At 53.2% G+C, this 16,430-nt stretch overlaps 1 protein-coding gene across 4 annotated transcripts in view; it reads right to left on the reverse strand.

Annotated features, from left to right (window-relative positions):
- Nucleotides 1-16,430, reverse strand: part of WIPI1 (WD repeat domain, phosphoinositide interacting 1) — a 37,936-nt gene that overhangs the window by 15,194 nt on the left and 6,312 nt on the right. For all 4 annotated transcript variants that reach the window (XM_082678380.1, XM_082678378.1, XM_082678379.1 and 1 more), the window contains exons 4-8: nucleotides 13,104-13,200; nucleotides 6,685-6,782; nucleotides 5,941-6,033; nucleotides 5,191-5,261; nucleotides 3,959-4,066 (exon numbers count right to left, since the gene is read on the reverse strand). In XM_082678380.1, coding sequence (XP_082534506.1) covers nucleotides 3,959-4,066; nucleotides 5,191-5,261; nucleotides 5,941-6,033; nucleotides 6,685-6,782; nucleotides 13,104-13,200 — 467 coding nt within the window. The remainder of the gene's footprint in view (nucleotides 1-3,958; nucleotides 4,067-5,190; nucleotides 5,262-5,940; nucleotides 6,034-6,684; nucleotides 6,783-13,103; nucleotides 13,201-16,430) is intronic.

Here is a 16,430-nt window from a genome sequence, read left to right on the forward strand (position 1 = left end):
CGACACAGATGAACTCATCTACAACACAGAAACAGACTCCCAGACACAGAGAAGAGACTGGCGGTTGCCAAGGGCGGGGGAGGGCGAGGGAGGGAGTGGGAGTGGGGGTGAGCAGATGCAAACTCTGTATACGGGATGGAGAAACAGCAAGGCCGACTGTAGAGCACAGGGAACTGCATTCCACATCCTGGGATAAACCAGAAGGGAAAAGAGTATGAGAAAGTGTGTGTGTGTGTGTGTGTGTTTAACTGAATCACTGTGCTGTACAGCAGACATTAACACAGCATGGTAAATCAACTCTGCTTCGGGACTTCCCCGGTAGTCCAGTGGTAAAGAATCTGCCTTCCAGTGCAGCGGACGCGGGTTCGATCCCTGGTCGGGGAACTAAGATCCCACATGTCGCGGGGCAACGAAGCCCACATGCCACAAATTACAGAGCCCCTGTGTTCTGGAGCCTGCGCACCGCAACGAAAGATCCTGCGTGCCGCAACTAAGACCCGATGCAGCCAAAAATCAAAAAAAACAAACAAAAAAACACTATACTTCAACACGTATTTGATATCTCTATAGTGACTGAGAAAACAATAATGCAGATTAAATCTTTAAGTGTGTTGTATCCGTATCCATTACGTTGTGAATGCCAAAGACAAAGGAATATTCCTCTAGTTGTTTGGGAAAAGGGAGGGAGGGAAGGAAGGAAGGAAGGAAGGCCTCGAACGCCAGGCTGGAGGACCTGGGACCTTACTCCTGAGGGCAAAGGGGAATAAAGGTGTCTGAGGACGGAGGGGCATGTTCCAACGATTAGTCCAGCAAGAAGATGTGTGATGGTCAGAAGAGGCTACAAGGAGGGAGACCAAGGAAGGGAGGCCCGGTTCAGGGCGGTGGCCAGAGAGGTGGGACGGAGGCAGAGGCAGAGTCATCTCGTGCTGTACGAGTTACCGCTTCACGGACGGGGTGGGCTGGGGGGACGTGGAGAGTGACGGGAAGGTGTGTTCCTGGTGACCTGAGACGGACAGAAGCAGGTGAGCCTGGAGGCGGAACTGAGCCCAAGTGGCCACTTCCCACCTTAAGCACCAATAAGAGACTCGGATGGAGATGCGACCAAGGCAGCGGCGTGGGGTCCCCGGATCCCGGGACCTGGGGGTGGCAGGGCGCCCGGATGGTTCTGCTGCCCACGGGGGCCCGAACCCAGCACGACTGACGACGGATTAAAGCTCCGGCAGAGAGCGGGTCCTACGGTGTAGAGGCTGTCCGAGAAGGGATAGAAACGTCCAGAAGACAGATGACATCTATTTAAAAGCTTAGAGGGCAAGCAGCATGCTTTGGAGCACGCACACACGGGGGCGGGTGCTGGAAGGGTTCCAGGCACGTGAGCAGCGCAGAGGGGCAGCATCTAGTGTTTCACAGCCCTGCGGGGCCAAGGTTCAGAGGGCGTGAGAGCAGCCCCTGGCCGGCAGCCGGAGCCAGGGTCCCACAGTCACTGGGTGCCCCGGGAGGGAGGGAGCTCCAGACGGTGTGGGACAGAGGCCGGCACCGTGTCACACACACACAGACACACACACACAGAGACACACACACACAGGCACACACACACACACAGACACACATACACAGAGACACACACACACAGACACACACAGACACACACACTGACACACACAACGGAGGCTGGGTTCTGTATCTCCCTGAGCGGGTAGAAGGGGTGGAAGTCCCACTCTGGGGGAGGAGCCTGTCTCTCCTGGTACCAGGCGAGGCCCAGCAGAGGACACCACGCTTGGGACACGGATTTGAGCTGTCGCTGGCGGTGCCGCCTGGCGGGTGTGAGACGCGGCGCTTTCACGTGGACCCTGGCTTTGGAGACGGAGGCCGGCTCCAGGCGAGACGCTGAACTCCTCTGAACCCGTTCCCTTCCTTCTGGAAGCGCGTGGGCAACCAGGGGCCGGAGAGTGTCGGGAGGCCCCACGGACCGAGAAGCACGGGACCCGGACAAGCGGCCGTGCTGCCGAGGCCACCGCCGCTTTCCGAGTGTCCCTGAGCTAATCGCTAACATTTCATGTTTCCATTTCCTATAGCGATCCTAGGGGGGGTGTCAGGAGACACGCGGTGTCTGAAGGCCCCCTAGGAAGGTGTGAGCCGCGTCCTGGGCTGTGCAGGGCAGGGTCTGGGCCCCAGGGGCAGGCTGGGTGACATGACACTGCCACGGCCGAGGCCTGCGTGGAGGAGACCCTTCACTGCTTTCCCGGGAGAAACAGGGGCTGCACACCTGTGCACCTGCACTGGTGCCCACACGACAGCGGGCGGAGTCCCTAGGAGGGGCCCCAGGGTGCCACGGCCTGGTCCCCGGAGCCTGTGCCAGGGAGGAGACCGCAGCCCCGTGACTGTGTCATGCCGTACGGCCCAGGTGGCTGTCGAGGGGGTATGATCCAGACGGCTTTAGCCAATCGCATGGGCCTTAAGAGCAGGGGGCTTTGCCCAGCCAGAGGCAGGAGGGAGATTCAGAGAAATCAGGAGCTTGAGAAGGAATCGGCGCGACCTTGCTGGTTTGAAGGCCGCGTGAGGAGGGACGGGGATCTGGGGGCCATCGCGGGGGCAGGGGCTTCGCTGCTGCAGCACGAGGGCCTGCATTCCTGCCAGCGACCAGGACGGGGACGGCTCTGAGCTCAGGCAGACAGCGGGCAACGCCTGCACTGCAGCCTCGCGACCCTGAGTGCAGACCGAGCCCTGCCACCCCCGGGCCGCCCACCCTGACTGGCAGTGCCATGGGGCCGTGAACGTGTGCTGCTTTACGCCATGAAGTTTGTGATGATCTATTGCAGCAGCAGCAGGAAACATGCGCACACCCCTGGCTGCAGTCCAGCACACGCTGTCGACCCCGCTCCGCTCCTCTCACGGGCACAGCAGCGGCCCTGGAAGGATCTGCCAGGCCCTCAGTGCTGCGGGTGACGAATACACACAGACCCCGGAGACGCTGCGGGGTCAGCTCCAGACCGCAGCGATGAAGCATGTCGCACACGTGCGTATAAAAGTGATGTCTACACTGCCCTGCAGTCTAGTAAGCACGCAGGGGCGTGATGTCTAAAAAACAACATGCGGGACTTCCCTGGTGGCCCGGTGGTTAGGACTCCGTGCTTCCATCGCAGGGGGCGTGGGCTCCTGCATGCCTCAGAGCACGGCCAGAAAACAAAGTACAGTACTTGCAGCCAGGTTACGGAGATTCATATCTGAGCCCCGTCTCAAATAAACTCCATTTGATTAAAAAAAAATGTGCATACCGTAATTCTGAACATCACGTGAGCCTTCAGTGAGTTGTAATCTTTTTGCAATGGTAACATCAAAGGTCACTGATCACAGGTCACCATGACAAATAGAATCATCATGAAAAAGCTTGAAAAATGTTGAGGATGATCAAAACGTGACCCGGGGCGCGAAGCGAGCAAAGGCTCTGGGGAAAACGGCACCGACGGACTTGCTCGAGGCAGGGCTGCCACAAACCTTCAGTTTGTGAAAAACGCAGAATCCGCGAAGCACAACCAAGCTCGAAGCAACAGCACGAGGTCGGCCTGTGCGTCACGGCACTTGTAGCGAGCGAGCAAACGCGCTCGAGGGTTTACTCCGTGCCCGGCACTACGCTGCGTGCTTTCAGTCCGGGCACTCACCACAGGCCGAAGATGCATATACGACCATTAATATTTTAGGTTTGGCGGACGAGGAAACAGAAGTTCAGACAGATTAGATCACCTGCCCGAGGTCTCGCCGCTCACACGGGGCAGAGCCGGGCTGCAAACTCAGGAGGGCGACCCCAGCTCACATCACCTAGTCTTTGCTGACACTCGCTCCCCGCTTGGTGGGGACAGAACAAGTAAAGCCAAGTCCGTGGCATTGACAGAGAGAAGTCATGTGCGCCGGCCGGACAACCAGGATCTGACTCTTTTAGTGTAACGAGCATTTCGTGTCCTACCTGTTGGCGAGGTGCTCCAGCTTGAAGATGTGCACGGTCTCCGTGTTGCTCGAAGCACAGAGGAGTTGCGAGTCCATACTGAAAGCCAGAGAGCTGATCGTCACGTACCTGCAAACACAGCCACACAGGGACGGGTGAGCCCGGGGAATGAGGGTAACAGCCTGAGAGTACAAAAATCAGCTTCACATATATATGTAAGAAAACCTAAATGTATCGCGAAGAGTTTGAGCACAGGCAGACCTCGTTTTATTGGGCTTCGCTTTATGATGCTTCGCAGATACTGCGATTTTTTTAATAAGCTGAAGGTTTGTGGCAGCCCTGCCTCGAGCAAGTCCTTCGGTGCCGTTTTCCCCAAAGCCTTTGCTCGCTTCGCGCCCCCGGTCACGTTTTGATCATCCTCAACATTTTTCAAGCTTTTTCATGATGATTCTATTTGTCGTGGTGACCTGTGACCAGTGACCTTTGGTGTGATGACTGCAAACAGTTACGACTCGCTGAAGGATCGGGTGATGGTCAGCACTGTTTAGCAATGAAGCATTTTTAAATTAAGGCATAGGCACTTTTGTTTAGACTCGTGCCATCATTGCACACTTAACAGCCTGCAGGACAGTGTAAACGTCACTGTCGTAGGTACGAGGAAACCAAGAAATGTGCGTGACGTGCTTTATTGCGATACTGGCTTTACTGCGGTGGTCTGGGATGGAACCCACACTCTCTCCAAGGTCTGCCTGTGTTTTCTAAAATCCCTTCAACACTGTATCATTCATACTTGGAAATTAACATCGGAAAGAGTCACACTGGGTCGCTTCTCAGGTGAGAAGAAACCAGGCATCGCCCCTTCCCGTCACGCTGGAAGTCTTCCGTCTGTGAGCCCTACAGCGGATAGGACCCAGACCATCACACTTTTCTGTTCCGCGGGAGGAGGGTCAGCAGTTACTTTTGGGCCACGACTCCCTCGCCTGTCTCATTTCTCCGCGACGGGCCGCCCTTGGGCGCGTCGAGAAAGGGCTCCCCAGGCTGGAGGCCCAGGTCACAAAGCCCTCTCAGCTCTCAGGTGTTCTGAGTGCTCAGCGGGGCCTCTAGTCAGTCACCTGAGAAAGGACCATCATCCCTCCTCCCGGGCAGGGCGAGGGGCGCACACAGCCCCTCGTCCTCTCCCCGGACGGCTGCCAGCCGTCCACTGCAGGACCCATGTGCGTACTCTACAGTGTGTTTTTACGATGAGCACAGACCTTTTCATGCCTCTCCGAAACTCATAGAGCTTTTGCCCATCGGGAACCGAGAACACCCGGATGACAGTGCCCTGGAAGAGAAAGCAGGTAGGCGTTTCGTACCGTGCACAGCTTCACGCAGACACGTCCCTTTAGAGACGAGCTTGTTAGATTGGTTTTGAGCATCTGTCTCAGGAGAGGAAGCACGGAGGGCTGTGCACGGAGGCTTTTCTGTATGTGTGCTGTATAAACCATTCTTGGAAGGTGAGTTGAACAGCCTCCGTCTCCCGGCCCCTCCCCCCCAGCCCAAGGCGCTGGCGCGCTCGTTCAGTCTGCTGTGGCCCCCTCAGATATTCAATCTCTGCCCGTCAAAAATACACCTGTTTCTCGTGGCATCTGAAATTCAACTCGGTCACCTTCCCTGGTTATTCCAGACAGAAGATGTCAGTCTCTCCTGCTGAACAGCCAAGCATTTTGTTTCTACTGTGTTTATGGAACGTGGCATCTCTCCGTATCTGTGATGATGGGCAAGCACGTTTCTTAATCAGACCACAAGGTTCTGGGCAAAGCGGCTTGTGTCCTGCACAGCAGAGGCCCTTGGTCGGCCGAGTTAATAAATGCAGCGCCTCACGCAGGGGCCGGAAGGCCTCCCTCCGGAGTGAGGTCTGAGCGCTGGGGTCACCGGGCCCCTTCCGCCAGCTCTTTGGGGCCCAGGGCCCCCGGAACCCGCCACCACCACCCCGGCAGGAGGCGAGCCCCTGAGGAACTCACTTTCTCGGAGGCGCTGGCCAGTCTGGAGCCCGAGGCGTTGAAGGCAATGGCGGCCAGCGCCCCCTCGTGGGCAGCAATGGTGCAGACTGTCTTCTGTTGGCGAAAGGGAAAACGGAGGTTGATGCTGGGGCAGAGGGAGGACGCGTTTCGTCTCCTCTCCCTCCTCTTTCCTTCCCAGACACCCTCCCTCCTCTGCTGGGTTCCCTGTTTCCCTCTTTCCACCAGGCCGTATGCATAGCAGCTGCACGTCGCTTCCCGGTGTATCTAGACGCTGCTGCAAGGGCTGCTGTGTTTCTGTCCCTTTTCCTGCCCTCGGGGAGATGGGCGACCACCCGTGTGGTGGCCAGTGCGGTGATGTGACTGTGTTCTCCGTGATGCGGCTCTAGGGCCCGGCTTCCTGCAGCAATCCTGCCCGCTCTGTGAAGCTCGGAGAGCACAGGGCAGGACATGGGACATGGCTGCACGCTGTCGCAGGCTGCGCCACGGCCCGGCAGGACGCACTCAACCCCGCGATGGCCCCCAGCTGCCACGGCGTCTGTCCGGGCCTGGCAGGCTGCCTTGTGGCTACGTGGACGGATGGCGATGAGGGCAAAGGGCATGACCTTCCCGTCCACACCCCACAGCTGTGGCCGGGGCTGCCTGCGCCTCTGCACCTCGCCCCCCAGCCACCGAGCCCGCCCCTCACCTGAAACTGACCACGCGGCCAGGCAGGGGGCTGCGCCGGCGGGGTCACCGCCAACTTACCAGGGCGTGTCCGTCGTAGAGCACGATCTCGCCTGTCGTCCGGCTCCCAGGATAGGCCACGTAGGAATTGGAATGGTTGATGGACAGGGCACACAGACCTGGGGGAGAGCAAACCGCACGTGAAAAGCCGGCGTCCACGCCCGGGAAGGGCATCTGGACACGGCACGACCACAGCGCCACCTGCTGGCGAGGGGAGGAGCGGCCCTGCAGACCTCGACTCTTGATTCTTCTAATCCAAGGACCCTGATCAAGTAAATTCCCGGGACGACCTCGTGATTGGACACTGACCGTGTCCACGCCACAGCTGAGAGGTCAGAGGTTAGACTATTTTAAACGTTCTTCTTCGCACTGTGCCCCAGGGCCCTGAAGTAACAGCTACTTCTCTTCCAATTCCGTTACCCTCTGGGCTACAAGCTCCTAACTGAAATAAAGGGCAGCTTGTGGTGGCCTTTCTGCAGGTGATTAAATGTCATTTCAAATTGGAGGGTGGGGAGGCTGGGTGGCTTGAGGGGAGGACCTATTTAGAAATTGTTTCAGAGCCAAATGTCCTGCCTCGATAAGGGAAATGGGCGCCTCCAGAGGGGAAATTCACTTGAGGGCAGTGAAGACGGTGTGTCTGCCGTCGGGACAAACTAAAGAAACAGGACATGTTGGATTTAAGAGGCTTCAACAATATTCTGGAAGAGTAAACACCAAGTCAAACCACTGAACCAAACCTAGAAGCCATTTTTATTTACACGGGGATTGGAGGGGCGGGGGAGGATCCTAATAGCATTTAAGAAAAGGATTTTCACAACAATGGCTTCCATTCATAGGGGTGTATGTGATAGAAGTGAATTCACAGAATTACCCGAACCAGAAGCATTACCAGAATAAGAACTTGGAGATCAGGCAAGAGAGGCCCTTTTTAAATAGAAAAGGTAGCTTTGTTACAAGTTAGTGTGTTAAATGGGTTTCTTGTAAAAGCATAAGAGAAACTTCAGATCAGGCTAAAATGGACCTGACCCTCATCTGCTGGGGGCAGAGCAGAGGTTAAAACAAAAGCAAACGTCGAGGATGGGAACCAAGGTCCGACCTCCTGCTCGGGCTTTGCCGAGGACCCACCAGGCTGTGCCCTTATCACCTGCCAGGCAGCTGTGGGAGGAGGGTGACAGCCCAGCGCCCTGTCCTGCAGGCTCCCTGCAGCCCTCTCGCCTGTACAGGGTCACCCAGCCTCAGAAGAGACCACTCATGCCTTCTCAGTTTTGCTGAATGTTACACCCCCATGACTTTTTTTTTTTTTTTTTGCAGTACGCGGGCCTCTCACTGCTGTGGCCTCTCCCGTTGCGGAGCACAGGCTCCGGACGCGCAGGCTCAGCGGCCATGGCTCACGGGCCCAGCCGCTCTGCAGCATGTGGGATCTTCCCAGACCGGGGCACGAACCTGCGTCCCCTGCATCGGCAGGTGGACTCTCAACCACTGCGCCATCAGGGAAGCCCCCCCCCCATGACTTATTGTTTAACTGGAAGTTTGTACCTTTTGACCCCATTCAACCATTTCACACGTCTCTTCCCCCTGACCCCCAGCCTCTGGTAACCACCAGTCTATCCTCTGCATCTGTGAGCTGGTTTGTTTTGTTTGAAGATTCCACATATAGGTGAGATCATATGGTACTTGTCTTTCTCTGCCTGACTGAATTCACGTAGTGTGATGCCCTCAAGGTCCATCCACGTCATTACAGTGGCAAGATTTCATCCTTTTTTATGGCTGAGTAGTATTCCATTATATCTATATGCCACACCCTCTTTATCCACTCATCCATCGCTGGACACTTAGGTTGTTCCCATGTCTTGCCTGTTGTAAATATTGCTGCAATGAACATTGGGCTGCAGATATCTTTTTGAGTTAGTGTCTCCATTTTCTTTGGATAAATACCCAGAAGTGGGATTGCTTAATCATAAGGTAGCTCAGTTTTTAGTGTTTTGAGGATCCTCCACACTGTTTTCCACAGTGGCGGCACCAATTTCCATTCCCACCAACAGTGCACGCAGGCTCCCTTTTCTCCACACCCTTGCCAACACTTGTCTCTTGTCTTTTTGATAATAGCCATTCTAATAGGTGTGAGGTGACCTTCAGAGTTGTATATTAAAATGTAAATATTTCCAGAAAGGAAGGAAGCTTAAACTTCTTCAGCTAACATGGAACTTCCTGTAACACCCAATGGAGAGTGAGTTGACACGAGAGTCTGACAAGAAGGGACCAAGGATGGTGGCGAGGGCAGGTACACCCTGCCACGTAACCACGTACCTGACAGCTCTGCCTCTGGCTCGCACCTCGGCCAGCCCACCTGAATGTAGCCAAGGGGCCGTGCGTACCAACCTTTGCAACTTAATGACGGTCCCCAGAAATGCTGAACGTGAGCTCCTTTAGCTTCCTGTGGTCCAATTCTCAGACAAATCCACCCAGCTCTAAGAATGCACTTTATTTCTTGTGAAGCCCCCAAGGAAAGTAGGAAGACTTTGCTATAGGCTTAGATATTCCCGTTCTACTCGTCTTCTGTTTCTGTCACGTGTCCCCTGAAACCCTTTATAGGAAGGGAAATGAGCCTTTTCTTTTTTTAAATAAATAAATAAATAAATTTATTTATTTATTTTTTTTGGCTGCGTTGGGTCTTCGTTGCTGCATGCGGGCTTTCTCTAGTTACAGCGAGCGGGGGCTACTCTTCGTTGCGGTGCACGGGCTTCTCATTGCAGTGGTTTCTCTTGTTGTGGAGCACGGTCTCTAGGTGTGCAGGCTTCAGTAGTTGTGGCACGCCGGCTCTAGAGCACAGGCTCAGTAGCTGTGGCACACGGTCTTAGTTGCTCCGCGGCATGTGGGATCTTCCTGGACCAGGGCTCGAACCCGTGTCCTCTGCATTGGCAGGTGGATTCTTAACCACTGTGCTACCAGGGAAGTCCCAGCCTTTTCTTTGATATTATTTTATAATATAAAAGTGATAGTATAAAAAATTTGTAGAGGCCAGAAAATATAAAGAAACAGAAAAAAAAAAGCACGCAGAATTCTAAAACCCAGAGGCTTTTCACTGTGCTCAATATTTGAGAATATTTTCTTCTGGCCTTTTTCTTTTTTTAAAATATAAGGAGTTAGGTTTTGATGTGGATTTTGGACTTCAGACTGGACACACATTTTCATAAATCATGGTCAGCTATAATTCCACTGAAATGGTTTGGCTGTAATCCTTCTGCAGCTGGAGAAGAAAAATGCCTGATTTCCATTCAAGAACCAATGGCACCATCGGCTGGAATTAGAAGGAAGTCCTGTGATTCTAAATCATTCTTACCTTGGTATTTATAGTATTATGTGTCAAAATTAAAGCAAGTTAACAGTGATTTATAAGATGCAGTTCCCTCTGGGTTGATTAATGGAATATGCTTTCCAGTTTTTAAAAATAGAAAGGAGAGAAATCGTCTCTGTACTTACAGATGCTCTATGCTACCATTTACCCCACCTGCATTACATTTTCAGAAAGAGCGCTCGCTGGGGAATAAACGGCTACTCTGTCCCATTATACACATTGCTGTGTGGTGTAGACTGCTCCCCCAATGTTCCGTGAGAGCCTGTAAGACCGACAGCATCCCCAAGTTCTGCGGTTGGCGGATTTTTTAATGGAGATTTCCACCTTCAGCTGCTCAGGGTACAGACTGCTGTGCTAGCAGGAAATTAACTTCGAGCCCCGTCTGGCCAAACCCTTTAAAGGAAGCAGCCTGCAGTCTTTGACACAACAGGAATGGGCATGACACAAACAGACAGAAGGAAGGAAATTTACAGCCACGGCCGGTACTGAGCGTGAAGCAATGACAGGACTCTGTGTATATCACGTATTTGTAGTTCACAAAGTCAAAAGACATTCAGAATTCGTGTGGCTGAGCCTGTCAGCCAAGAGGCCCCGTCTCCCTGTGACCCAGGAACATGCATCACATCAAGGGCCAGAGTTTCCATCTTACAGTTTGTTGTTCAGAAAATACATGAGAGGGTGGGAACAAATGAAGGAGACTCCTGGCCTCTGAGGATCTCATCTCCGTGGTTTTGGACGTTCAGAGTCTGCTGGGGGTCCTTGAGCGAGGGGCGGGTCATGTCACTGCAGGGAAACCCCGACCTGTCCCGAGCCTGCCCTCCTGGCTGGAGATGGACATGATGCATGGAACCGGCCGGCGGGCGAGCCTGGCCGAGCCTCGTGTGCCCAGCAGATGGGACTTCGCTCTCACCCCCTCCCCGCCCTCGGGGAGTCCTCCCCATAAGAACTCTGTGGGGTAAAAAGGCTCATCCCCATTTTACTGAAGTAGGAAGAGCTCAGGGGAAGCTGAGAGGATGATTATAAATGTCAGCATTTGAAGCTGTCTTGGCCTCTCTCTCCAAAGAACGTCAAAGCTGTAATAAGACACACGTTTTGGTCTTTCAACCCATCCCTGGTCTTTCAGAAGGAAAGGCTAAATCTCTCCCCCAGCCCACTGGTAATGTTTACCTGAGGACTCCTCCCATCATTTCTAAGTTGTCTTGAGATAAAATCATTCCCTTTGTGAGGCGCACACATCCTAACAGGAAGCACAGATGGCCCTACACCTGCAAACCTCCTTCCTCCCTGTTTAAAGTGCAAACCTGAGGCCATCCGTGCGTTTTCTAAGCGAAGACAAAGGGCTGCATTTGCTCAAAGAGGAGACGGGCTTTTCGCAGGAGGAACAGGTTTGGCCCTGAAGGCGGGCAGCACCATCGCCTGGGCTGAACGGCTGAGGTATGGCCGCAGGAGTGAGGGGGCTGCCGGCTGCCCTGACCCGTGGGACACCTGCTCGAAAGGCCACTGACGGTGCCCAGCTCCCCGCCTTTCAAAGAAACGGAGAGTCACAGGCAGCTTGTGAACTTTCTGCCCACCTGGCATGTCCACTGCCCACCTGGGATGTCCCCTGCTCACCTGGCATGTCCCCTGCCCCCCTGAGATGTCCTCTGTCCAAAGCCGCCAGGGTCCAGCCCAGGCCCGCGGCTCCGGTGGGCTCTGCTCAGACCCCACTCACCTCCCTCGCCCTGTCAGAAGAGCACATCTTCCTTTCAGCTGTCACCCCCTGGGTCCCAAACCTTCCAAAGACGCCAGGGCCCTTGTGCACCATGTCCCAAGGGTTTGGGGTTCCTGGCGTGTGGTCTGTACCTACAGTGCCTACTATGGTCCCGGGCACGTAGCATGTCTGCAATAAACACTTTTCCAGGTTAGTTCAACCTCTCATTTCTGAAAAACAGCACAAAACGAAACTAATCCCCCACCGCCGTCCCCGGCCATGGTTCCTTCACTTACCACCCTCCACTTGCAAAACAGGCTTTAAAGTCGTTCTCCCACAGAGCTTTCTAACGGCCTCAATGGCTGTGATCTTTTCAAATACAGTACCGTTTCGTCAGGGCTGAAATTTTAAAGCACTGAAGTCAACGTCAAGGGCCATCTGTATAACTCAGATGGAGAGAAGGAAATGAGGCCAGAGGAGGAATTACGGCCCAGCAGGCCGTGAGCAGGTCGCCGCCACAGACACCACCCCTGTGAGACAGGGGTTACTATTCCATTTTACAGCTGAGGAAACTGAGGCTCAAAGAGTCTAGGTGACTGAGGTCGGGCCACAGGGATATTGAAATTCGGTGAAAGTCAACGAATTAGAAAACCGCAGTGAACTGAAGCATTCATTTAACGACACTAAGCTGGAGCGCGATTTACAAATACTGCCCTGAATCATCAGGTCCGCACACTGTTCTGGTTTGGTGGCTCCTGTCCCACCACACAACTTCCTTCTCCTTTACTTCTGCCGCCAGGGATTCACAGAATGGCATCGTCTGCCTTTTCAACCTGACCAATCCCAGCTGCTCCCATTCTTAAATCAGGAAAATGTATTAAACAGTGTTACATCTGAGAATTGAATACAGTCCAACCTCCTAGCATATCACCCACGTAGAGAGAATTGTCTGCAACAAAAGAAAACACGTTTCTTTTCGGTTTGGATTGTCTGTCTCCCAGTCAGGTAGAACCCACTTCTGATTATGATGTCTGCTCTATACTGAACAACCAGCAAAGATAACTAGGGGTGAGCACCTTGCAACGTCAGATGCAGGACATCTCCTACGTGTCTGCCTAAATGCTTTGACATGGTTGCTGAGAATGTGTCCCAGGGGAAAGGAGTTTCTCCCAGGCTGCAGGGAAGGTCACACGGCCCTCCTGCAGGACGCATGGCCCAATATAATCTGAATCTGTGGCCATTAAGACGAAGCTTCAAGGCAAACACCACGAAGATTTATAAAGCAATGAAGGCCAAACGCTGCTTCGGGTTTTCAGTTTGGGTGGAAACACAGCTGGTGCAAAAGGGGCACCCAGACACGAGATTCGGGGGCACCTGGCCCGGGCTGCGGCTCACCTGTCGGGTTTGGAGGAATATCCAGGATGGTCTTCAGAAGCTTCATGTCTTTAATGTTGTGAATGTAAATGGACTCCTCCAGGCAAACGAGCAGCCTCTGAAATCACACAGACCCATCAGCCTATGGGGCTGACTCCTCGGAAAGGGGCCCGCCCACCCCGAGATCACGCCTCTCTCCTGGGAATCCTAACTCCATTCTAAGCCGAAAGGGGGAGGAGTTTTCACGATCAATTTGAAGCTTACGTTATGTGCGCACAGCCGCGTATACATCACCACCCACCTGGACAGGAGCACTAAATACAGGATCTTTGGAAATTCCATTTAGAAATTGAGATTGCCTTCTTGTTTTTGCTTTTGTACTTTTCCCCCTCCTCAGTCCAGGGAATCCTGGACGCTTCCTGATCAGACTCCCTTTGCCAGTGAAGACACTTCCGGGTAAACTTCTCGGTTCCCCTTCCCATCAGACGCCGCCTCGGCCTCCTTCAGGCTGGTGCTTCTCAGACTCTGACGAGCAGCTGGCATCCCGGGGCAAGGCCCGGGCTCTGCCTGGAGACCCTCGTTCAGGGGGGTTTCAACACGGACCCCAGACGTGAGGACCACTGCTCCCAGGCCAGATCCTTTCATCCCAGGGAACAACTCTTGGAAAGGAAGGAACCTAAAAATACCACTAAGAAGCGGTGGGCTCCCCTTCTGGGAAAAGCCTGCGATGCTGTTTTCCCAGCTCAGAATTTTTCGGGAGACTGTCACTTGAACCAAGCGGAAAGGTAACACCGAAACACTTTTCTCAGGTTTATTTAAGGCTCTGTGGCCACAGCGCTGGGTGCAGAGGGCTGACAAAAAAGATGCTAACAGGGCCTCCAAATTGATGGCATGTATCAGTGCTTCTCCATAAAGTCAAGTCCCTGATTCACCGCACCGCTTTGCCTTTCGCGTGCACTTACTACGGTTTGGACTTGAGTGCTCTATGCTTGTTGATGTTTGTGGGTTCGGGTTCGCTCCTGTGTCCCCACCCCCAGCCCCGCGTGCGACCCCAGAATACGGGGTCTTCACCATGCCCCTTCCTGCAGGGGCAGCCTGCACTCCTAGCTTCTCTGGCCTCATCCGCATCTCTCCCCACCAGCTCTTAGAGCACCACCTGCTCTGTGGTCCATCGGCCGGATTTCAGGCCCCCCCCAGCCCGAGGGAAACAGAGAGAGAACAGCGAGGGCCAAAGAGGAGGCACTTCGTCTGTGTTCCACGTGAGGGCTCGTTCCTGGGACGAGCACAACCCTGGCAATGCCTCCCTTTACTAATCAGTCTGTGGTCTCAGCGGAACCCTGGGCTGGCCTCCAGCTCAGCTCATTCCCTGTCACCCTGGCTCTCATCTACTTGTCTAGGTCCTAGAAGTAAAAACTCCTTTTGTCAACTAGAAAATTCTTTACAGCGTCTGCCCTTGGAGGCTTCCATCCAGTCAATCTCCATCTGGGTAACGAGGGCCCCTCGGAACAGAGGGTCAAAGAACTGTGGACATTTACAAATCCAAACACATCTGGTTTATTGTCTTTATTCCACAGAATACCTTTCCTCTATTAGTAGAAGGGGATTAACAGCAACTAAAAATGAAACAGATCCCAATTACTGAATATTCTTCCTTTCTACAGATTCAGAGGATAATAGGGGTTTTCTTTCTTCTTAATTCCCCACACAAATCTTGGACTTTTTTCCTGTTTTTCAGAAAGGAACTGCACAGCCTGAGGACCTGATGAAATAGACAGAGCAGCCTCTATTCTCACATCCTCGGGGGCATGGGGGTGGGGTGGGGGGGAGCAGCAGGACCCTGGCCTGGCAGGGAGGGCACACGAGCAGCCCTGTAAACCAAAAGTGAAGCGTCCCAAATCTGAATGTTTATAAGAGAAGCACACCCCGAAGACTTCCCAGACCTGTTTCAAATCATCTTCTCAGCAGAAGAAATGCTAAAGGAAGAGAGCCCTGGTCGGCCTGGGGTCCAGCTGGCTTGGCCGTGAACAGCGGAGAAGTTCTAGGTGCCGTGATGTTCTTTAGGAAACGCGGCCGGGGAACTTTGAAGTGAATATGGTGTTTTATTGAGGAGAGGGTGGCACCTAAAGGTTAACAGTCCCATTTGCTGATGAAAATATCAGAGAGCAAGCGAGGGACATTATACAAATAAATACCGTGGATACCATTTGAGGGTTCTGACCTTTACGGGACATTTGCCTAAACAGTCTTAATTTTTATACCCTGGCTATCAACGTATGCAAAGATAAAACGTCCTACAAAGAAATTTAATGTGCAAACAAGACATTTCAGAGACAGCACTGGAGCCAAGAACTGTGCTTAAAAGCCTTCAAGTTGAAAACCCTCAAACTGCCTTTCCCTCTCTTGCCAAGAACCAGGCTTATCTTCTTTATCCCCTGCTACTCCTTGCTTCTAAAATACGCCGTATTCTATTTCTCAGGCCATTTTCTACCACCCTGCTTTATACAGACTTGAATGGATAGGCAGTCAACATAGTGGATCAACCCAAAGAAACAATCTCTTCCTTCTCATAAACTTAAGACAGCACTTTGTCTCATTTGTTTAAAAAAAAAGTAAGCACTTAATAGTTTAGGTACCAAGGAGAAAACGATGTCCTCGGTGAAGGCAAGGACCTCCAGCACCCTGGGGATATTTAATTGAATACACAGATCTGCTCGGTCATAGAAAGAACCGATTTATTTGTTTTTGTATTTAATAGGCAGCCGGGAAACAGATATTCACTGAGCATTTTTCTACCGGGCACTGTCTTTTCTACCAGGCCTTACGGTAGCGAGTAAAATGGATACAGTCGCTGCCCTCATAGGATTTAAAATCTAATAATTCAAGGGAAACTCGGCTAGTACCCCCAAATGCTTATTTAACAGGAACTTACAGTTTTCAAAAGAATGTATATTGCACGTTTGAGATAAGACTAACCCTTCCTCCAACAAAGAAAACACCACCAGAAACATCTTCAAGGGTTAGCCGGAAGAAAGAAAAGAAGCGGCCTGGGACTCGGTCCCAGCAAGAGGAGGGGCAGTTTCACCGACTGGCTTCAGCACTAACCCAGGAGTGCCACACTTTCTCTCCAGGAGCTTATTCTGACAGGCGTGACCACCAGCCGGCAAGGAATGTCACCATCTAGGGCCCAAAGCAGAAGGGCGTCCCTCTGGTTTAAGGTGCCCCTGCAGTGGCTCACGGGACAGATTCTGAGCCAGGGTTCCACCCAGCCTGGCTCCAGGGGGACAGCGTTCGCCTAGCCGGTGGCGGATGTTTGAGAAATCACGGCAGGCGGAAGGACCGGGGCCCGGG

The sequence above is a fragment of the Grampus griseus genome (assembly GCF_964374135.1).
Source record: "Grampus griseus genome assembly, chromosome: 20".
In the NCBI taxonomy this organism is placed as follows: Eukaryota; Metazoa; Chordata; class Mammalia; order Artiodactyla; family Delphinidae; genus Grampus; species Grampus griseus.